Source organism: Oryx dammah, unplaced genomic scaffold, assembly GCF_014754425.2.
Source record: "Oryx dammah isolate SB20612 unplaced genomic scaffold, SCBI_Odam_1.1 HiC_scaffold_5, whole genome shotgun sequence".
NCBI classification, from domain to species: Eukaryota; Metazoa; Chordata; class Mammalia; order Artiodactyla; family Bovidae; genus Oryx; species Oryx dammah.
The window spans coordinates 99,910,151-99,932,272 of record NW_024070189.1 but is presented as its reverse complement, the minus strand read 5'-3'; the positions used below and the strand labels follow the sequence as shown (position 1 = coordinate 99,932,272).

Genomic DNA, 22,122 nt, shown 5'->3' with positions numbered 1-22,122 from the left:
AGAAACCTGAACACAAATGTTTATAGCAGCATTGTTCATAATTGCCCCCAAAATGGAAATAACCCTGTCTTTCAACAGATGCATGGATAAGCAAAACGTGGTATTATATGGTAATACCATTTAACTTCTCGGTCATGTCCAACTCTTTGCAGTCCCATGGACTACACCCCACCAGGCTTCTCTGTCCGTGGGAATGTTAGAGTGGATTAACATTTCCTTCTCCAGAGGATCTTCCTGACCCAGAAATCAAATCCATGTCTCCTGTATTTCCTCCACTGAAGATGGATTCTTTACCGCTGAGCCACATTATATGGTAAATGGAATGTTTTTTAACAATTTTTAAAATTAATTATTGATAATTCAACTACAACATGGATGAATCTGGAAACAATATATTGAAATCAGACATGAAATTCTGTATCTATGTAAATTTTATGGAAATCTACATGAAATTCCAATAAAAGACAAATCTACAGAGACATAAGGAAGATCAGTAATTGCCTAGATCTGGAGGGCAAGTGGGAAGTGGGGAATGAAAGAATAATACAATGATACAGGGTTTCTTCTCAGTGAAAATATTCTAAAATCAATTATGGTGAGGGGCGCACAATTCTGTGAACAGACTAAAAGCCACTGGTTGTATAATTTGAACGGGTGAATTTTATGGTATATCAACTACATCTCGGTAGAGTTGTTATTTTGAAAAAAAGAAAAATGAAATCTCAAGGGCAGAGCTGCCAAGAGCTGTCCTTAGTTCTTAAGTGTGCTTGTTGTCTTCATGTCTTTATCACCAGCTGCTGTTTTCTTGCTTATTTGTTCATGGTTACTGCCCCTCTTCCCACTAAAATGTAAGTTACTTGTCTGTGTTGTTGACCACCGTGTTCTACTCTAGAGTTGGGGCATAGCAGGCACTCAATATATATATTTTTGGATCAACTGATGAATTAATTATGAAGGCCATCTCCACCTTACCTCCACAATACCACTACAAGGCCCAGAGTAACAGAGTGAGCAGCTCATTGCTGAGGACCTACTATGTGCTATAAACTTGGCAGTCATTATGTCCCTTATTCCTTATATCCCCACTTAGACTAGAAGCTCCAAGGAACAGGGACTGAGTGCTCACCACCATATCCCCCGTAGCTAGCATAGTGCCAGGCACGTAGTAGGTGCACAACAAACATTTGATGAATGAATGAATGAACCAGGGCAACAGATATTTTACTTATTCACTCAACAAATATCCACTCATCATCTACTGTGTGCCAGGGCAGTGCTACACCATTGTAACCTTTAAGTATCTCTCAGATCAGAGACTGTCATTCTTATTTTACAAACAAAAAACTGAGGCTCAGAAGGTGTGGGGAGGGACTCTTTCCAAAGACCACATACTTTTCATGGAAGAATAAATTAAACTTAGCACTCACTGAGCATCTACTGTGTGCCAAGCCATTGACTCATATTATCTCATTTAATTCCCCTATGATGACTATGAGGACCAGATGGAGATGTGCATCCGGGGGCTAAGGAAGCAGGCTCAGAGAGATGACGTCAGTTTCCCAGAAGCAGGCTCAGAGAGGTGACATCAGTTTCCCAGAACCACACAGCCTGTCAGTGGCAGAGCACCAACAGCCCAGGAGTGCCTAACAGCTAAGCATTTGCTTTCTCCTCTCATCACCTTGCCCCTGCAGCAGCTGGCGCTATGTTCCCTAGGGAGGCCATACTCACTCCTGGCAGTTGCTATTGTAGCTGAAGACACATTTCTGAAGACAGTCCAGGGTCATGAGGCTGACATGCTCACACATGTCAAGGGAGACCTCTGAGCCCTCTGCCAGGCACCGCCATTTAGCCTGGAAGACAAAGACACATGACAAAAGGGCATGGAGACACAGAGTTTCAGCCAGGCGGATAATAATCCAGTTGCAAGCTCACTACAAGCCCACTTCATAAGTAGAGGAAGTGAGGGCTTTCCTGGTGGTTCAGTGGTAAAGAATCCGCCTGCCGATGCAGGAGATATGGGTTCAATCTCTGGCCCAGAAAGATCCCACATACCTCAGAGAAACGAAGTCTGTGCACCACAACTACTGAGCCTGTGCTCTAGAGGTCAGACACGCAACTACTCAGCCCACGTGCCGTGATTACTGAAGCCCACAGAGCCTGTCCTCGGAAACGAGCAGCCCCCACCATGAGGAGCCCACGCGCTGCAACTAGAGAATAACCCCTGCTCTCCACAAGCAGAGAAGAGCCCATGCAGCAGTGAAGACCCAGTACAGCCAAAAATAAGTAAATAGTTTGTTTGTTTTTAAAAAAAAAAAAAAAGGAAGTAAGGCTTCAGGACGTAGGCTTCCTGACATCACATGACTTGCCCACGAGCTGGAGTCTGGACCAGCCCCACTTCCAGATATCCTCTTCCCGAGAAGCCCTGGGACTCACGTGCATGGTATCAGTGCACTGGTTGAAGATCTTCATGTAGGGCTTCAGGATGTCAAAGTGGAAGGCAGGCGTCAGCAGGCGGCGGTGCCGGCTCCACTTGTCACCTCTGCTGAGCAGCAGCCCATCTCCTATGCCCAGGAGATCGGGTTAAGGACCTCTCCAGGAAACCTCACGCCCCGCCCCCTCTTCCCTGAAGCCCCAGCTCCAGCCTACTCAGTCCCAAGCTCACCCAGCCAAGGTTTCAGGAAGCCATAGAAAAGGTCATCCTTAGGGGCAACGGCAGCTGTGGGGAGAGAAGAGGTGACGATGCCTCAAAACAAGGTTCTGACACTTGACCTCTGCTTACGACCTCCTTGGGTCCCTCCACTCTGGGCTCTCACCTCCCACCTCACCCCTCCAGTCCAATCCTCCACACCTGCCCCAGGGAGATTCTTATAACACCCTGATCTGAACATGAGCCTCCCCTGCTCAAACACCTCCCATGGCTCCCTATTGCCCTTGTAAAACATTTCAAACTCAGGCTAGCACTGAAAGCCCAGCCCAATCTGGCTGCCATATTCCTCTCCCTTTCATCCTTCAGCAAATGCCAAATAACCCCACATGCTGACCCTCACTTCCAAACTTTTGCCCAGACTGTGTACTCTCTCCAGAGCGGCTTTCTTCACCTGATTCTTTCCCTAATTCACCTCTTCTTTTCTGCCAACTCAGGCCATCTGAACTATACCTCCTGTGTTTCCAGCCTCCAGCCTCTCCCTTTCCAGTCTGCCCTGCACCCTAGATCCAGGAGGATCTTATCTGACTCTAGATCTGACCATGTCCCTTCCTGCCCACACACCCATCAGTCTCAAACACAGCTGCTCAGCCCATTTTCAATGCTCTGAATGACCTATCCCAGTCCACACCACTCTCAGAATACCTCTGCCCTCCACCTCAACCATCCCTCACCCCACACACACTCAACTTGCTAACGTCACAGAACTTTTCTCAGCTTCTTGAAAAGCTATGTTCTCTCCCGGTTCTGAGTCTTTCCACCAGGCACCCTCTGTCTCAAAAACTCTTTCCCCATTCTTCCAGTCTCCACTTGGATGCCATTCCCTCTCCCATCAGGCACTCTGGATGAGGGAGGGATCTTGTTGATCACTAATATATTGGTGCTATATAAATTTTTATTGTATGAATGAATTAGCCAATCAAAGGATGAATGAATGAAAACTATCAATGGTTGGATGGATGGTTGGATGGATGAATGGATGGATCATTGGATGGATGGGTGGATGGATGGGTGGGTGGAGTGAGTGAATTCCTTTTCTATGTGCTAATTAGAATTGGGACAGAATGGGCAGGGTGCAGGAAGGAAGTACCTGAAACTCAAGTGATGTCACTTTTACCTGAGATATTACTCAGCCACCTACACACACACTCCCTAGGAATTGGCCAATTGTATGCACAACCACCTGTCCACTCATTCTCCCATTCAACACACCTCTTCCACCACCCTTTTGTGCCCAACCCATGATGAGCGATGCTGAGGACCCAGAGATGGCTCAGGTCCACGCCCTGCCTGGTGGAGCTCTGGGTGTGGTAGAAAAGGGAAGCAGAAGCACGCCATGTAACTAGCAAGCAGGTAGAATGTATGCCAAGAGCAGAGGGAGGCGCAAAGAAAGGGCTACTAGAAGTCTGGGAAGAGGCAGCTTTGGAGGGGGAGGTGGAAGTCTCGCCTCTCCTCTCTGGGCTCTGGACTCCAGGCTAGGCCTTCTAGGGCTCTTTCTGACACATGAACCTGTATAATGGCCGTCCTGCTCAAACACCTCCCATGGCTTCCTAACACCCCCAGGATAAAACACAAGCTCCTTCACTTTGTACACTGGTGCTCTGAGTCCAACTCCTGTCTCATTTCCTACTTCTCCCCACACATCATCTTCACTCCAGACACCCCAAGTCACCTGAGTTTCCTTTCACACTTTCACACATCTTCACTTTTGCACTTGGGACCCTCTACCTGGGAAACTCCTATGCATCCTTCCATGCCCACTTTCACTGATGCCTCCTCCAGGAAGCCTTCTCCAGACCTTCTCCCCGCTGAACCCTTGCTCTGCCATCCTCAGACCCTTCCTCAAATCCAACCCTGACCACTTGATGCCAGAGGGGTTGTGTCCAGTCGGACCCTCCCATCACTTTTCCCTCCAGCAACAAGGAGATGGTGACATTTACCCTGGAGGAGGTCATATAAGAAAAGCTCCCCCAAGGTGCCCAGTAGGAAGCTGCATATTACTGTGGTTGAGACTTCAGCCTCTGGGATGGCCAGGTTCAAATCCCAGGCCTACCACTGACTGGCTGTGTAAACTTGGGCAAGAAAATACAGCAGTCCTGCCTGCCTCATGGTAACCCTACAAAAACTCAATGAATTAGTTCTCCTGGCACTCAGTAGGTTTTCATTAAATACTTCTGCATATAAATGAATTAACCAACTGTCAGCTACTTTTCATGGAGGAGGAGATGGCAACCCACTCCAGTATTCTTGCCTGGGAAATCCCATGGACAGAGGAGCCTGGTGGGCTACAGTCTATGGGGTCTTAAAGAGTCAGACATGACTGAAGCAACTTAGCAGGCATGGCTATTTTTACTGTGTGTGTGCGCACTCAGTTGCTCAGTTATGTCCGACTCTTTGCAACTCCATGGACATAGCCCGCCAGGCTCCTCTGTCCCTGAGATTTCCCAGGCCAGAATACTGGAGTGGGTTGCCATTTCCTCCCTCAGGGTATCTTCCTGATCTAGAGTTTGAACCCATGTCTCCTGTGTCTTCACATTGGCAGGTGGATTCTTTACCACTGAACCACCTGGGGTACTAGTGTGATTATAATTATTGTACAGTGGTATCAAGAATTTGTGAGACAAAAACTCTCAGTCCCCAGCTCACAGAAGGACCCTGATACGGAAAAATGAATGCATAGGAACCATGGAAAATGGTTTGGTGGCTCCCTGAAAAGTTAAACATAGAATTCCCATAAGCATACATGCATGCTTCATTGTGTCTGATTCTTTGCGACTCCATGGTCTGCACCCACCTTGGCTCCTCTGTCCATGGGATTTTCAGCCAAGAATACTGGAGTGGGTTGCCACTTCCTTCTCCAGGGGATCTTCCTGACCCAGGGATTAAACTCGTGTCTCCTGTGTCTCCTGCACGGGCAGGTGGATTCTCCACTGAGCCACCTGGAAAGCCCCATATGACCCCACAATTCTACAACTAGGTATCTGCCCAAGAGAAATGAAAACATAGGTCTAAAACTTGTACACATATGTTCATAGCACCCTTATTCATAACAGTCAAAAGGCAGAACAACCCAGATGTTTATCAGCAGATGAATGGATAAACAAATGTGGTATATCCATATATCCATAAATGAAATATTACTCAGCCTTAAAAAAGGAAAGAAGTCTTGGTCATTGCTACAATGTGGCTGAACCTCAAAAACATTATTCAGCATAAAAGAAGTCAGTTACAAAAGACAACATGTTGTATAACTCCTTTCTTGATATGTCCAGAAAAGAAAGTCCATGGGGACAGAAAGTTTGTGCCAGTGGTCTAGAAGAGAAAGGAACGAGAGAGAACAACTTCATGGCTATGGGGTGTTTTATGGGGTGATGAAAAGGTTTTGAAACTAGGGAGGGCGGATGGTTGCACAACTATGAACACACTAAATACCTTCCACTTTAAAGTAAGTAATTATACAGTATGTGATTTCAGCTCAATTTTAGAAATGAGTATATAAAAACAAAGCTACAATTATATGGCTATACATCCTGCTTTGTTATTCTAGAAAGCATTCTTCCTACCTTCTCTATCACAAACATCTCTTGGAAGATAAAGAAACAGAGGTTCAGGGAGGAGCCATGCCTTTCCCAGAGCCCATCAGCTGTGTGATTTTATTTATTTATTTTTTTTTCAGCTGTGTGATTTTAAGACCAGAAGAGCAAGCCCCTCTCCACCCCACCAGATGTGGTCCCTAGACATTGGCATCTAAGACTTGGGGCCACGCCTGTCTAATATGAGATAGGCAGGCACAGAGGGGCCCAGACACCCTGGGGCCAGGAGCCCTGACTCCAGGCTGCTTCTCCTGACTCACAGCCCCTCCCTCCCTGAGATGCAGTCTCCCATCTGGCTCCTCCTGTTGGGGAAGCAAAGGATTTCCTGCCAGTCCTGAGAGGCAAGAAGGGAGAGGAAGGGAAAAGACCTGAGCATTGGCTAAAGTGCTAAGCTTAATTTTTCCTTTGTTTACTTTTGGCTGCTCTCCACTGCATGTGGAAACTTTCTTCCCTGACTAGGGATTGAAGCCACGCCCCCTGCATCGGAGGGTGGAGTCTTAACCTCCGGACCTCTGGGAAAGTCCCATAAAGTACTAAGCTTATGATGGGGGCTCTACTTCCTGGTCTATTTGCAGGGGGGTCTCACAATCATGCAGGATGACCTTCAGAAAACAGATGCTCTGAGTTGATAGGGAGGGGGAGTGGGAAAGAAAGGAAAAAAATAAAAGATTTAAAAGGCAGATTCATGTTGATCTATGGCAGAAACCAACACAATATTATAAAGCAGTTATCCTCCATAAAGGCAGAAGAGAAGAAAGCCTTATTTAGGACCTACGCAACACTATCTTACTGAGTCTTCACAGCTGCCCCATTTAATAGACCAGAAGCCGGAGCCCTGAGAAGCTAAATAAATCGCTGGGTCACACAGCACGTGCATGCTCCAGCCTGGATTCAAACCCAACCCACCCAAGTCCTGGTCCAGGCCTCTTTTCCACAACTTGGTGTCCATTCCTTGGAAGTGCCACTGCCCGCCCCACCCCACCCCCCGCCCCGCAGAGTCTGGGTTTCCCTCTTTGTTCTATGGGGATGGTTATTCCCCTACAAGAGGCTTCTCAGGTGGCACAGTGGTAAATAATCCACCTGCCAATGGGAGATGTGGGTTCAATCCCCTGGAAGAAGAGATGGCAACCCACTCCAGTATCCTTGCCTGGGAAACCCCATGGACAGAGGACCCTGGCGGGCTACAGTCCATGGAGTTGCAAAGAGTCAGACACGACTGAGCAACTGAGCACACTCCCTTACACGTGCAACAGTGGGGGACCCGGAAGCAGGAGAAGGGCAGAGCTGAGAAGAACAGAATGACAGCCCCTTTCGCCTTCGTGGCTTCAGGGGGCCACCTTGAAGGTGGTCTCCAGAAGTGTGTTTGCAGAGGCCAAAGCTGAAGCCAGAGGGCTTAAAATTCCTGGCGTTCTTTATTTCCCATCCCTCCTCTCTCAAACATCCCCTGATGCCTCTGGAGATGCCCAGGTACATGCGAGGCCACCTTGGGGGCCTAGAGACTCCCTTATGAGGAAGATACAATGCTGGACACAGATAACTCAGTCCTAAATGGTTAGGAGTGAGAATGGAAGAGTTCAGAGGAAAGAGCTATGGTCTGTGTGGGGAATCAAGGGAGGTTTCCAGGAGGAGGGGGTTATTCGAGCTGCATGATGAAGGCTGAGCAAGAGCTCCCCAGGAACACTTGGGAATCCTACCCCCGGGATGGATATGGGATGCAGAAGGGAGAGGCAGTCTTTCCACATTTCCCTCTCCACCAGACAGCCCAGGTTAACAGAACAGGCTGCAGATTTGGATAGCCACAGTGGGAGTGTCAGAACCCAAGTGATGGGAGTGCCGTGGCTTGAAATTAAGCAACAACCATTTAACAAAAGCTTGGGCAAAACAACTGCCTATCTGAACATGTTTGCTCTGACTTTGAGAAGTAAACAGCCTGTCAAAGTTCCTGGGACTTTTAGATATTGTCCCCTCTTTTCCCTTGCTGTTTTCATAATCTGTGTTGCTGAGTCAGCTCTGGTAAACTCCTATTCATACTTCAAAGCCCTACTCAAATGGCCTTTCCTCTGGATAGCCCACCTGCTTAGAAACCCAGGTAGGCCATGGGAGTTGAGGGTTTACTCATCAATCATAGGCCCAGCCCACCTACCTGAGGCGCCCACCAGGGGCTTGATGTAGTCAGGGTGCACCAGAACCACGAGAGGCAGGACGGGTCCTAGCCACACGAGGACCACATGATGCATGTTGTCCAGCACCTTCTTCTCATCTTGGAGGCCTCTCTCATTTGGGAGATACTGCAGGTGGTGGTAGAGAAAGGTATTGAGATGGTTCCCAGCCCTGGTTTCCCTTGGCCCTTCCCTCCTACCACTTCCTCTGCCCTCAAAAGAAGCCAGGAAGGGCTGTGTGATTGTAGGCAGTCAGCTGCACCCCGATGAGCCTCCATTCCCTCAGCTGAAAACTAGGGTGGGGGGGAATCAACTCCCCTTCTGAGGACAATTGAGACAATTTATGAAACAGCAACATGAAAGAGTCCTAGCACAGGGCTTGACACACGGCTGGTGCTCGAGAAATAAAAGCAGTAACAGCAAACACAATAACGATAATGATTAGCATTTATCGAGTATTTCTGTTTATAACAAAATATTACTGGCATTGTTCTAACACATACACATGCCTTGCAGTGTTGGGCACTGCCATGGGCATTTTTCATATATTCATATGTTCAACTCACACAAAAACCCTATGATGTAGTTGCTACTATTTCCCCCATTTTACTTTACTCAGTAGGGTCAAATGATTTGTGTCAAGTTACAGGTGAGTAAGGGATTGTCTTCGTCTGGGCTCCCCTAGAAGCAGAAAGACAAGGGTTCTAGAGCAAGCAGTTTACTTGGGAGGGTAATTCCCCCAGAACATGGGTGAGGAGTGGAGGAGTGAGATAGACAGAAAAGGCAGGCAGTAAAGGGTCGTCAAGGGAATTATCCCTATGGGCAACTGGGGCTCATTCCCACTGGGGACCTCTGGGGGGACATCCATCTCAGGGTCAACCTACCAACCATTTGAGGGTGAGGGGGCAGGGATGTTTTTATACCAGCTCCTTTAGTCCCATAGTCACTGACTGAGGGCTATCCTGGGGCATTAATTCACAAGCTAACAATCCACCCAGGCAGAGTGGGTTACAGCTAGAGAAAGGCCTAGAACTCAGGCAAGTCAGCCCCTTGCAGCCAGAAATGGGCAGAGAAATGTGAACAGACAGTGACATCACCTGCCACAGTGGTGAAGGCAGGATTTGAACCCAGGCCCCTCAAGCTCCCAAACACCTGCTCTTAACCAACATGCTCTATGAGGCAGAGCTCTTCAGGCTCAGTATCAGGTGGATCTGAGCTCAAACCCATCCTCAGCAGCTGTGTGACCTTGGGCAAGTCACTCGACCTCTTTGAGACTCAAAGATCAAACTCAAAATGTAGGGCAGGTCCATCCCTATTTCATAAGCTATGAGAACTGGGAGAGCTCAAATACAAAAGACCTAACCCAGTGCCTGATGAATGACAGGGTCCAGAAATTGAATAATGAATGAACGAATGACTCTTCTCTGGTTTCTGCCTGTCCTTCTGGATCAAGTTCAGCCCTGAGCCTGTCCACACCCAAGGGAGACTATGGCATCATCCAGACCTCTCGGCCCCAGGATGGGCCCATGGGATCGAGGCTGAACTTCAATGCTGGCCCTGGCCTACCACCTGTGGCAGCAGGGCCTGGCCGCCACTTTCAGGACCACCAGCATGCCAGAGGGCTTCCTGGAGTAAGGCTGGATATGGGGAATGGCAAATGAGCAGAAGTTCATCTGACAGGAAAAGATATTCTGGGCAGAGGGCAGTTTTGGCAAAGGTCATGGAGATGGAAAGTCAGAGCTTGTTCATGGAGCAGAAAGTCATTCTATGAGACTAGAGGGAGACAGTGGAACAGGTGAGGAGGGTGAGGGTTAGAGTCTAAAGGGACTTGAACTCCAGCTGAGGAGTTAGGAGTTTCTCAGGACAGCAGTGGGGAGCCTTGGAGGGTGTGTGAGCAGGGAAGGAACACGGTGGGATTCAAGAATCTTTCTGGAGCCTGGATGAGGAATGACCCAGAAGGGTGAGAATGAAGGCAGGAGCCCAGGAAGGAGTCTGGACCATGGAACAGCAGAAGAGGAGAAAGGAGGCCTGAGCAGGGCTTGGAGAACAGAACAGAGGGAGATGATTCAGGTACAAAGAGGCAAAACTTGGTGAGTGCTGGCTCCAGGAAGGTAATTCCCAAAACCGAGTAAAATGAATGTATTTTGCACTATTGAATGGACATGTGTTTCCTCCTTCCATCTCCTGAGACACTCACTCCAAGCAGTATCTAAAAGACATCTAGAATCACTTGCTCCTTTCAGTCTCTGCAGGACCCCGGGGTGAAGTGCAGACACCCACCTCTATGTAGCAGGCCCAGCACCAAGCATGCCACAGAAACAACTTCAAGAATCATTGGAACACTCTCACAGGGTTATCAGGGATGATCCTGTTTCCACAATGCAGATGAAGTACAGGGAGGAGAAGAAGCTTCTCAAGGTCACACAGGCAGCTCATGGTCGAGACAGGCAAGTCCATGCTGATGACCACCACCCCAAACTGCCTCCCCAAAGTCCTCCAAGTTCAGCATAAGGCTTTAAGGTCTCCACAACTGTCCCTCAGCTTCATTTAGGGCTGGAAGGGGAACCAGGTGAGTCCAGCAGGGAAATAGGGGCTGGATTCTGGGGCCCCCCACAGTCTCGGCACCCTCAGGGATCTGAATTTCTCTCTTACAACCTCTGAAACCGATTTAGAAAAGTCCAGCCTTTCTCATCCAGAAGACAGACGGGCAAGGGTAGAGAGCTAAGATCAGGCGTGCTAGGACCAGACAACACGGGTTTGAACCCAGACTCTGCCACTTACGAGCTGTGTGGCCGAGGGCCAGCTACTCAACCTAACTTCTCTGTGCCACAGTATTCTCCAGAAGAAAAAAAAAAAAAGAAAGAGATAGTTGCTGGACCTACCTTCTAGAACTGTCAAGAGGACTAAATGAGTTAATATTTATAAAGTGCCTGAACTAATACTCAGAATATATATGTGAAATAAGAAAAGATTTATATTAAAAAAAAAGAAACTCCATATTGGATGATTTTTTAAAAAAAGAAAAGAAAAGGAAGAAAAGGGCTGAAATGCTCAGCTGGGGCCACAGCATTAAAGAGGATGAGAGAGTTTATGAAACCACACTGGGGGACAGGTGAAGCAATGAAATCTACAAGGATACCTCCCACTCTCCCTCCCTTGGGATTTCATAAGCACTGGTGCCTGTTGCTATAGCAATAGCCCGGAATTATAGAGAGAACCTTAGAGTCAGCTCTGCCTCGTCAAAGCTGTGTGACCTTGGGTAAACTGCTTGCCCTCTCTGAACCTCAGTCTCACTCAGATCCTGTAAAATGGGTCTGTTCATGGCTCCAACCAGATTCTTGAGGGGATAAGGGAAGCCAGCAGGGCCATCATCCTTACTGAATACCTGTACCTGCCCTGGCCCGCCCGGCCCACCTGCCCAGCCACACCCACCATGCCCAGGTGGCCCAGCAGCCAGTTGCGCCGGGGTGGCTGGGGGAAGCAGCGTAGTCGGCGGCAGGTGATATAGAAACCCCAGCAGAGCCTCAGGAACTGCAGCAGCAGACGGAAGAGGAAGAAGAGCAGGGTGAGAAGGAGCCCGGACACAGCATACAAACGGAACGCCGTCTTCTCCAACCCCAGGAGGTGCAGCAGTTGCTCTGTGATGGGCAGCATCCTGAGGGGGGACACATGGGATGGGGGTCAGTGAAAGTGGGCACCACCCTCCGGCCATGGGTGTGCTATACACACCCTGTGGAGGTGTGTATACCTGTGGAGCCAAGCTGTGGAGCCAAGCATGATATGCCTGGCACATTAATACATGCAAGTCCCAGGCGCCAAGGACGCTTCCTCCTCCAAGGAGGAGGAGCTACCCAGCTGGCCCCTCCATATGCCCTCATCCTTGACTTCGCAGAGCATCCTTCCTGACGCCTGTGCCAGTGCACAGCTGGCCAGAGTGTTAGAAAATTAAAACAAACTCCCTCTCCTCCTCCCTTCTGAAAGGAGCTCTCAACCAATGAGTGATGAGCATTGCTGATGAGTCTCAACCAATGACTGATGAGCATTGCTGATGAGTCTCAACCAATGACTGATGAGCTTTGCTGACGAGTCTTAACCAATGACTGATGAGCTCCAGCTCTTTCTTTCTGGTGCAATGATCGATATGTGGGTCTACATGTGTTACTAAGGTTCTCCAGAAGGAGAAACTTTCTTTATAAGCTGCCTCCTTTCCCCTGTCTTACTTCCCTCTTCATCTTTTAATTGAAGTGAAATCTACATGATATAAAATGAACCATTTTAAAGCGAACAAGTCACTGGCATTCACAGCGCTATGCAACCATCACTTCTAACCTAGTTCCGAAACACTTCCATCACCCCAAAAGAAGACCCCGTCCCCATCAGCAGTCCACTCTCCCCTCCGCCCACCCCTGGCAATCACTAATCTTTTTCTTTTTTTTTTGTCTCTACGACTTTGTCTCTTCTGGACATTTCATATAAATGGAATCAGACACTGCAACCTTTTACATCTTTTGTAGCTTCCTTCACTCAGCAGTGTTTTCAAAGGTCATTACCTAGTAACACGTATCAGGGTTTCATTTCTTGTACTGCTAGTAATAGTTCTTTGTAAGAATGTAGCACATTTTATTTATCCATTCAACCTTTGGACATTTAGGATGGTTTTTGTTTTATTTTGTTTCATTTTGGCCACACCTGTAGCATCTTAGTTCCCCCACCAGGGATCGAACCCTTGCCCCCTACACTGGAAGCAGAGTCTAACCACTGGACCACCAGGGAAACATTCCCTGTTTCCACCTTTTTGGCTACTGTGATATGTGCTGCTATGACCATGGGTGTATACGTATGTGTTTGAGTCCCTGTTTGCAATTCTTTGGGGTTCACTTCCTCCCCGCTTACTGGTGTTTTCTATGATCACTCCTCAAATAAACTACTTGCACTCAAATCCTTGCCCTGAAGAACCCAGAGCAGAGTGGGTGGGTAGCAGTAATATTAGTAACAGTGAGCAGGTATGGAGCACCTACTAGGTGCCATCTGGGTGGTGCCTCATTTCTTGGAACCTTAATGCAATCCTTGGAGGCAGGTCCTATCATTCTTTCCATTGTCAAGACAATTCAAGCTCAGTGCCTCTAATTCAAGGGAGACAGGGAATAGGCAGAAGTCCCCTGAATCCCCCACCAAAGCCAACTTCAATCACGTTTGAGGGCCCATGGATCTCAGACAACACCAAGGAGATTGCTGAAAATGCTCAAGTCCTGCTCTCATCAATCTCTCCCACTCTGTCCTATGAGCCAAAGGTTCCTTCTGTGCTCCTACCTCCTTGAACAACACTGCTAAAGGAACCCTTCCGTGCAAGTTCTCACCTGTGTCCTCAACCTCCCCCACCTCTGCCAGGGGTGCCCCCCACTAGGGGCTCTGACTGACTGGTTCTTCCACCAGCCAAAGTGTTTGCAAGGATGTGAAGAAATTGGAAACCTATGCATTGCTGGAGGGAATGGAAAATGGAGAACATTATGGTTGTTCCTCAAAAAAAAATTAAATATAAAATTACCACATGTTCTAGCAATCCCACTTCTGAGTAGATCCTCAAAAGAAGTGAAAGCAGAGACTCAGATAGATATATATACACTCATGTTCATGAAGGAACTATTCACAATAGGCAAAAAGTGGAAGCAACCCAAGCATCTGTCAATGAAAGAATGGATAAATAAACTGTGGTCCATTCACATGTACACTCTGCTGTATTTAAAATGGACAAGCAACAGGGACCTACTGGGTAGTACATGGAACTCTGCTCATAATATTATGTGGCACCCTGGATGGGAAGGGAGTTGGGAGAGAAGGGATACATTGTATGTATGACTGAATCCCTTCCCTGTTCACCTGAAACTGTCACAACATTGTTAATTGGCTATCCCCAAACACAAAATAAACTGTGGGTTTTTTTTTTTAATGTGGTCCATTCATACAGCAGAATATTGCACGTGTGTGTGCTGTCTCTTTAGTCACGTCCCATCTTTGTGACTCCACAGACCATAGCCCGCCAGGCTCCTCTGTCCATGGAATTCTCCAGGCAAGAATACTGGAGTGGGTTGCCATGCCCTTCTCCAGAGGATCTTCTCAACCCAGGGACTGAACCTTAATCATTATGTCTCCTGCATTGGCAGGCAGGTTCTTTACCTCTAGCACCACCTGAAAACCTCACAGTAGAATATTATGCAGCCTTTAAAAGGAAGGAAATTGTCACACGTGCTATAACATCAATGAACCTTGATGACATTATGCTAAAGGAAAAAAGCCAGACACAGAAGGGCAAATAATGTATGATATCCTCAAATGAGGTTCCTTGGGGGGTCAAATTCATAGACACAGAATATAGGATGATAGTTGCCAGAGCCTGGGGGAGGGAACAGAAAGTTAGTGTTTAATAGATCCAGGGTTTCAACTAGGGAAGATGTAAAAGTTCAGGAGATGGTTGGTGATGATGATTGCACCACAATGTGAATGTACTTAATACCACTGAACTGTACACTTAAAATGATTAAGATGGTAAATGTTTTGTGTATTTTACCACAATTAAAATTCCTTTCAAAAATACAGACAAGGACTTCCCTGGCAGTCCAGTGGATAAGACTTTGTCTTCCAACACAGGGGATGCAGGTTCAATCCCTGGTCAGGGGCCTAAGATCTCACATGCCTCATAGTCAAAAAACCAAAACATGAAACAGAAGCAATGTTGTAACAGGGGCTTCCGCGATGGCTCAGTAGGTAAAGAATCCACCTGTAATGCAGGAGACACAGGAGATGCGGGTTTGATCCCTCTGTTGGGAAGATCCCCTGGAGGAGGGCGTGGTAACCGGCTCCAATATTTTTGCCTGGAAAATCCCATGGACAGAGGAGCATGGTGGGCCACAGTCCATAGGGTCACAAAGAGTCAGACACGACTGAGCATGCACACACGCATGCAATGTTGTAACAAATTCAGTAAAGACTTTTAAAATGGTCAGAATCAAAAAATTTTGTTTTAAAAATACAGACAGACTGATGTAGGCAATATGTCCTCTGGAAGGCTGAGGAGGTAGAGAAGAAGGGAAAGAGGGAGGGGTGGGGAGTAAGCAACCCTCCCTAATGAAACACAGAGAGCTCTGAGTCACAAGTCCCAGGCACAAGCTCTAAATTAGGGCCGCTAATGTGGGCCACCACTCCCATGGACAACTGGAGGTGACTTGCTCCGCAGGAAGTAGCCATGGGTATTTATTTCTTTACTGATTTCACTGGCTAATGATTTTTCCCAGTGATACAAGGAAGCCAGCTAGTGGTTGAGTACATGCATGCTAAGTTGCTTCAGTCATATCCAGCAGTGGTCCAGGAAGGCCTTTCAGGGGAGGAATATCTGAAAGGCCTTCACAAAGGCCAGGTTGAAAAGAGGAACCTAGGGGGACAAAGGGGGCTTTCTTACAACACATGTGCGTGTGTGCACACACAGACATACACACACACACTCACACACACACTCACGCACACATGTGCATGCACACACTCACACAGACACACACCCACGCGCACATGCACACACACACGCACACTCACACACACACACACACTGTAAGCAGCTGGGTTCTAATCCTGAATCTCCTACTGCCTGGTTTTAACTGTCACCCCAAGATCCCCCATCTGGAAGTGGGGGTGGCTGTAAGAGATGATCTCTGAGTCCATCAGGTTTGACCACTCCTGTGTATAGTCTTGAGTGGAACACTGGGGTCAAGGTCACCATCCTGGCAGGTCCAAGACTCCTGGGGGTGGGGTGTGGATTCAATATATTCAGCTATGGACATCAGCTGAAGCTCCAGTACTATACTCCAATACTTCTACAACCTGGTGTGAAGAGCCAACTCATTGGAAAAAAATTCTGATGCTGAGAAAGATTGAGGGCAGGAGGAGAAGGGAGTGACAGAGGATGAGATGGTGGGATGGCATCACCAGTTCAATGGACATGAGTTTGAGCAAATTCCAGGAGACAGTGAAAGACAGGGAAGCCTGCCATGCTACAGTCTATGAGGTCACAAAGAGTCAGATACGACACCATGATTGAAGAACAATGATGGACACCAAAGAGGGAAGGGGGGCGGTGGGATAAATTGAAAGATTGGAATTGACATATACACACTACTACATACAAAATAGATAACTTAGAAGGACCTACTGTATATCACTCTACTCAATGCTCTATAATGACCTATATGGGAAAAGAATTTTAAAAACAGTGGATCTACATATATGCATCAATATAGCTGATTCACTCTGCTGTACAGCAGAAGCTAAGGCAACATGGTAAAGTAACTAGGGTGGTGGTTTAGCCACTAAGTCCTGTCCAACTCTCTGCAACACCATGGACTGCAGCCCACCAGACTCCTCTGTCCACAGAATTTTCCAGGCAAGAATACGGGGGTGGGTTGCCAGTTCCTTCTCCAGGGGAATCTTCCCCACCCAGGGATCAAACCGTCATCTCTTGCATCTTCTGCTTGGCATGCAGATTCTTTATCACTGTGCCACCTGGGAAGCCTTAAAGTAACTATATTTCAATAAAAGTTTATATATATATATATATATATATATATAGTCAGCCAACAGGCCACCTGGGCCACGTCTAACACCTGGTTGCAGTCTGCCTCCCATTCCAGCCACCATACACACACCCTTTCTAAAGGCTTATCATGTCCTTGGTCTAACTCTGTCTTTGGCTCCCCACTCCCCAACCCTGGCGTCCAAAGCCCTTTGGGAGGTGAACCCTGCGCATTCTCCACTGCAGCCACAAAGATTCCCCTTCTCAATCTGTTTTGGACCAGGCCCCTGCTTTTCTCACTCAGTTTGTAACTGCTGGTGTTCCTTAGAGCTTGGGCCTGGGTGGTCCTCTCCTCACCTTCTGTGCACACCTCCTGAGACTTTCAACCCCTCCCCTGGCCGCCAAGACCCATCTCTGAAGTCCCTCCCGTGTCTCAGTGCCCCCCGCAATAGGTCCAGCCAACTCCTGGATATTCCCCCAAAGGTACCCCCTAGACCCTCAGATTCACCTCACCTCCTACCTCCCTCCTTCTTCCTCCATCCAATCTGTTGTCATCTCCATCCTAAACATCCTTCACTTCCATTCATTTTTCTCCATCGCCCTCTTTCCAGCCTATCCCACTACTGTGGTAGCCTCCTCCCATTTGTCCCCTGAGCTCCCTCCTTGGCTGCCAGCAGTCTATTCACACAGCAGCCAGGGGCTCTTTCTAAAATTAAATCAGACATGACTTTCCCCTTCCTCCTATGCTCCCCCTATTTTACTCTGAAAACAATTCAGGCTCCTTTCCATGGATCCCAGGGCCCTGTATAGCCTGCCCCTACTGACCCCCTCCAATTGTGCCTCCCACCACTTTCCCCGTGACTCACTCAACTCTGGCCACTGCAGCCACAGGCCAAGTCCATTCCTACCTCTGAGCCTTTGCACATGCTGTTCCCTCCACCTGGCATGTCTTTCCCCCAGCTCTGCCCATGCTGGCTTCCTCTCATCCTCCAGGCCCAGCCCTGCCCCTAACAGTTCATTTTACTGCAATCATCCACCTCCCATCCTTTGTTCTTGACAGAATTGATGAGTACCTGCTGTATGCGGTGGCTTTCACAGTCAGGCATGTCTTCCATCTTTCTAGTAACCCTCAGAGGAAATTGTGAGGATCTTTAGTGGAGTTGCAGCAAAAGCCCCCTCCTCCACCCAGGAAAATCCCAGCTGATATCCCAACCAACAAAATGTCTTCCTGAATTGAAATGGGAAGAAACTGGAACAAGATAAAGTATGATCCCTGGAAAAGCGGTCCCTGCTCCAGGTGGGTTGCTGGAAAGAGAGGACCAGAGAAACCCTGTGCCTACTTCATCATCCCCCAGGCCAGGTACAGGCTGTAGTCTTTCCCAGGGCAGACATCAGCTCTACTCCTAGCAGAAAAAAACACACATGCTGTGGATTCCCAACTGGTTCTCACCCTGGGAGCCTCAACATTCTCATCCACATAATGGGAATAAAAGAAAGAGGTCTATCTGGTGCTAATGGGAAGAGCTCAATAAATGGGTGCACTGAGGAATTCCTCTACTTTTTCCAGCTGGGTTCCTCAAAAAAGAGCACTTCTGTCCAATGCCCCTCCCCCAAAAGAAGGTGCTACAAAAAGTTTTGAGGTGCTGCAGGTGCTGTAGGAAACAGTTCGGTGGTCTCACAAAAAGTTAAATACAGAATCACCCGATGACCCGGCAATTCCACTCCTAGTGAACTGAAAGTCACTCAGTTGTGTCTGACTGTTTATGACCCCATGGACTATAGAATCAGTGGAATTCTCCAGGCCAGAATACTGGATTGGGTAGCCTTTCCCTTCCTCGGGGGATCTTCCCAACCCAGAAATTGAACCCAGGTCTCCCACACTGCAGGTGGATTCTTTACCAGCTGAGCCACAAGGGAAGCCCAAGAATACTGGAATGGGTAACCTATCCCTTCTCCAGTAGAGCTTCCAGACCCAAGAATCAAACCAGCATCTCCAGCATTTCAGACAGATTCTTTACCAACTGAGCTATCAGGGAAGCCTGAGGTGTATAGCCAAAAGAATTGAAAACAGTGACTTAGATACTTGTGTACAAATATTCATAGCAACACTGTTCACAACCACCAAAAGATGGGAGCAACCCAAATGTCCACCAACTGATGGTGGATAAATATCATATAGTGTATCTATCTATACAGTGGAATATTATTCAGCCACATAAAGGAATGAAGCAGTGACACATACTACAACACGGATGAACCTCAGAAATATCATGCTGAGTGAAAGAAGCAAGACACAAAAGCCCACGTATTGTATAATCCAATTTATATGAGATATCCAGAGTAGGTAAATCCATAGAGACAGAAAGCAGATTCGTGGTTGCCAGGGCTGGGGGTGGGGAAGTGGAAGTGACTGCTAATGGGTATGGGGTCTCCTTTCAGGCTGATGAAAATGTTTTGGAAATAGATACGTGCAATGATTGCACCACACTGTGAATGTATTGATACTAAATGCCACTGGATGGTTCCCTTTAAAATAGTTACTTTAGGGACTTCCCTGGTGGTCCAGTGGCTAAGACTCCAAGCTCCCAATGCTAGGGGCCCCAGGTTCAACCCCCAGTTGGGGAACTAGATTTCATATGCTGCAGCAAAAACATCCTGCACGTTGCAGTGAAGATCGAAGATCCTGTGTCCAGCAACTAAGACCCAGCACAGCCAAATAAATGCCTAACTACACACAAAAATATTTTTAGTTATTTTATATTAGATGAATTTTGCCTCAATTTTTTAAGTGCAATACAAAGTTTGAGGACCCATGAGAAATTTATCATGGCGGCTGCTTCTGGAAGGAAACTGGCAGAACTGGGAGCAGGACTGAAAGAGAGATTTACCTTTCCTTCTGCAGCCTTGGGGGACTTTCTGACTTTCTATACCCTGAGCACATCTTAAAGTAGCAGTAGTAGAAGCAAACATCTACTTCTGCTTTATTGAGAGCCTTTATGCCAAAACCTTCAACTGTGTGGATCACAATAAACTGTGGAAAATTCTGAAAGAGATGGGAATACCAGACCACCCGACCTGCCTCCTGAGAAATCTGTATGCAGGTCAGGAAGCAACAGTCAGAACTGGACATGGAACAACAGACTGGTTCCAAATCGTGAAAGGGGTACGTCAAGGCTGTATATTGTCACCCTGCTTATTTAACTTATATGCAGAGTACATCATGAGAAACGTTGGCTGATGAAGCACAGGCTAGAATCAAGATTGCCAGGAGAAATATCAATAACCTGAGATATGCAGATGACACCACCCTTATGGATGAAAGCAAAGAAGAACTTAAAAGCCTCCTGATGAAAGTGAAGGAGAAGAGTGAAAAAGTTGGCTTAAAACTCAACTTTCAGAAAACTAATATCATGGCATCCGGTCCCATCACTTCATGGCAAATAGATGGGGAAACAATGGAAACAGTGACAGACTTTATCTTTTTGGGCTTCAAAATCACTGCAGATGGTGACTGCAGCTATGAAATTAAAAGATGCTTGCTCTTTGGAAGAAAAGTTACGACCAACCTAGACAGCATATTAAAAAGCAGAGACATAAATTTACCAAAAAATGTCCATCTAGTCAAAGCTATGATTTTTCCAGTAGTCATGTGCAGATGTAAGAGTTGGACTGTAAAGAAAGCTGAGCACTAAAGAATTGACACTTTTGAACTGTGGTGTTGGAGAAGACTCTTGAGAGTCCCTTGGATTACAAGGAGATCCAACCAGTCCATCCTAAAGGAGACTGGTCTGAATATTTATTGGAAGGACTGATGCTGAAGCTGAAACTCCAATACTTTGGTCACCTGATGCGAAGAACTGACTCATTTGAAAAGACCCTGATGCTGGGAAAGATTGAAGGCAGGAGGAAAAGGGGACAACAGAGGATGAGATGGTTGGCTGGCAGCACTGACTCAATGGACATGAGTTTGGGTGAACTCCAGGAGTTGGTGATGGACAGGGAGGCCTGGCATGCTGCAGTCCATGGTGTCGCAAAGAGTAAGACATGACTGCGCAACTGAACTGAACTGAGCACATATTGACCACTCAAAAATGTTTTAACTGTGAAAATTAGTGAATTGTACAACCCAAAGAATGAACTCTACTTTAAACTGTGGACTTTGGTTAGTAATAATGTTCTATATTGGTTCATCAATTGTCACAAATGCACCATGCTGATGGGAGAGGTCAATAACAAGGGAGTTGGGGGAGCAGGTGTTGGAGCTGTGTACTTTCTGGGTAATTTTTCTTTAAACCTAACACTGCTCTAAAAGGTAAAGTCTAGAATTGAGAGGGGAGCATTGAAATACATATATTACCAAATGTAAAACAGAGAGCTAATGAGAAATTATAACAGGGTGTTCAACCTGGTGCTCTGTGACAACCTAGCTGGTAGGGATGGGGTGCAAGGTGGGAGGGAGGTTCAAGATGGAAGGGACATATATATACCTTTGGCTGATTCATGATGATGTATCGCAGAAACCAACACAACTTTGTAAAGCAATTATCCTCTATTTAAAAAGAAATAAAGTTAAATTTTAAAAAATAAAAATATAATTCTATTTTTAAGAAAAATTAATTGATTGCACAGTGAACTATATTCAATATCCTATGATAAACCATAATCAAAATGAATATAAAAAAGAACAGAGAAGCATGTTTGGGGATGCAGGCAGCTATTCCTTTTCTTAATATGGGTGCTGGTGACATGTGGGGGTTCGCTGTGAGGAAACACCAGTTCTAGAATGTGCACTTTCTGGTATATATATTGTACTTCAACTAAAAAAAATAAAAAATAAAATGAAGAGGTGTTAGGGGGTTGCATTATCCTTCAAAATGCATTTTGGATTCAAATCACAGCTCTGCCCCTCCCCAGTTAAGCAGCCTGGAGTGGGCCCAGTCCCCATCCTCGGCTTCCATTTTCCAATCTGTAAAATGGTTAATAACAACAGGACCTACCCCTTAAGGATGTTTGGAACACTTCAGTGAGATAAGGCTTGGCACATAGCAGGCAAAATTTCAGCCATTATTCCTATTTCTGTTAGCATTTTATGGAAGTGAGAAAAATTCA

At 46.9% G+C, this 22,122-nt stretch overlaps 1 protein-coding gene across 1 annotated transcript in view; it reads right to left on the bottom strand.

The window, feature by feature from the left end:
- Positions 1-22,122, bottom strand: part of LOC120864160 (cytochrome P450 4F22) — a 39,373-nt gene that overhangs the window by 15,069 nt on the left and 2,182 nt on the right. The window contains exons 2-6 of the mRNA XM_040241004.1: positions 11,889-12,111; positions 8,441-8,585; positions 2,663-2,716; positions 2,434-2,561; positions 1,729-1,850 (exon numbers count right to left, since the gene is read on the bottom strand). Of these exons, the coding sequence (XP_040096938.1) occupies positions 1,729-1,850; positions 2,434-2,561; positions 2,663-2,716; positions 8,441-8,585; positions 11,889-12,110 (671 nt within the window). The 5' untranslated portion in view covers position 12,111. The remainder of the gene's footprint in view (positions 1-1,728; positions 1,851-2,433; positions 2,562-2,662; positions 2,717-8,440; positions 8,586-11,888; positions 12,112-22,122) is intronic.